The sequence below is a fragment of the Sinocyclocheilus anshuiensis genome, unplaced genomic scaffold (assembly GCF_001515605.1).
Source record: "Sinocyclocheilus anshuiensis isolate Anshui unplaced genomic scaffold, SAMN03320099.WGS_v1.1 scaffold320, whole genome shotgun sequence".
Lineage (NCBI taxonomy): Eukaryota > Metazoa > Chordata > Actinopteri > Cypriniformes > Cyprinidae > Sinocyclocheilus > Sinocyclocheilus anshuiensis.
Genome location: NW_015554092.1, coordinates 54,758 through 56,091, shown reverse-complemented (window position 1 = coordinate 56,091; position 1,334 = coordinate 54,758). Strand labels below are relative to the sequence as shown.

The 1,334-nt window shown below is 34.2% G+C and overlaps 1 protein-coding gene across 1 annotated transcript in view; it reads right to left on the bottom strand.

Annotated features, from left to right (window-relative positions):
- Positions 1-1,334, bottom strand: part of LOC107669280 (lysosome membrane protein 2-like) — a 37,136-nt gene that overhangs the window by 22,929 nt on the left and 12,873 nt on the right. The window contains exon 3 of the mRNA XM_016461457.1: positions 20-167. Coding sequence (XP_016316943.1) covers positions 20-167 — 148 coding nt within the window. The remainder of the gene's footprint in view (positions 1-19; positions 168-1,334) is intronic.

The window sequence follows — 1,334 nt, the reverse complement described above, 5'->3', positions numbered from 1 at the left end:
CACACACACACACACTCACCACGGCCGGGATGTTCACCGTCGTCACCATATCCACTTTCGGGTCTCCAACTGATTTCTCAGGCAAAAAGACGAAACTCTTGACTGTATAAGCTGAGACCTTCTTCCCGTTGTCCACAAATGTCACGTTGCGTTTGGGCCTGTACTGTCTGGAACACAAGACAAGCAAAACACCATTGAGTTGAGCGCAAATAATACCATTACATCTTTAACTGGCATTGTGCAAGTTTGAGTACAGAGCCAATGAATGAAAATTAGCTTGAAACCAATACAACAGCATAAAACATCATTAAAATGAAAAAGATGACAGTGCAAAGTGGAAAATGAGGCACAAATGACTGTGTAAAGCAAATGATGATTGTAGGACCGAAGAAATGATCTATAAGTGCATATTATATTATATTATATTATATTTTATGACACTATATTTTGTAAATATTTAAATATAATTAAAAGATATATAAATACATTTTATATCACAAATATAAATATTATATATATACATTTTATAAATATATTATAATATATATTAGAATTGTAATTTAAACCAACCAAACCGCAATTTAGCTGAGTGGCAATAATACAATTACATTGCATTAGAATGACTTTTATTGGCATAGTGTGAGTTTGAGTACAGAGCAAATGAAACACAATGATCATTTCAATGAAAATGATGGTAGTGCAAAGTGAAAAGCGAGGCACAAATGGCTGTGTAATGCAAATCATGATTGCAGGACATAAGAATGATCATATAAGAACAGGATGTGATTCATAATACTTGATATTTGCAGTTATCTACAGTTCAACATCAGATGTTTCCAGAGCGTATCGATTCCTGCCGGAGTGTTTTCTGTTTGCTCTGAATTACCCAAGTTCAGTGCAAACAAGCCATGCAGAGGAATACAGGTCAGGCCGCTGAACTGTCCTTGGATGAGCGGTGGAGAAAGTTAACGGCAGACTTTGATATTTGTTTAGGGTGTGACATGAATGATCCTGCAGACATGAGGAGATCATGACTGCAAACATGCTGATCAAAAATGACAGCCTTAGATGGAACTGGGTATTTAATAATAAACACAGATAATTCTTCAGAAAAGATGTTCAGCGTCTGCAAATTAGCAGAGCTAACTGAAGTAAACTTGGGTGTCAGTTACCAGCAAACGTTACATTTACAATTTGAATAGGAGTTGTTTGTTTTATGTTTTGAGATAAATTATGAAAATGAAGATATATAAACACTACCAGTCAAAAGTTTTTGAACAGTAAGATTTTTAATGTTTTTTTAAATAATTCTCTTCTGCTATATATATATATAT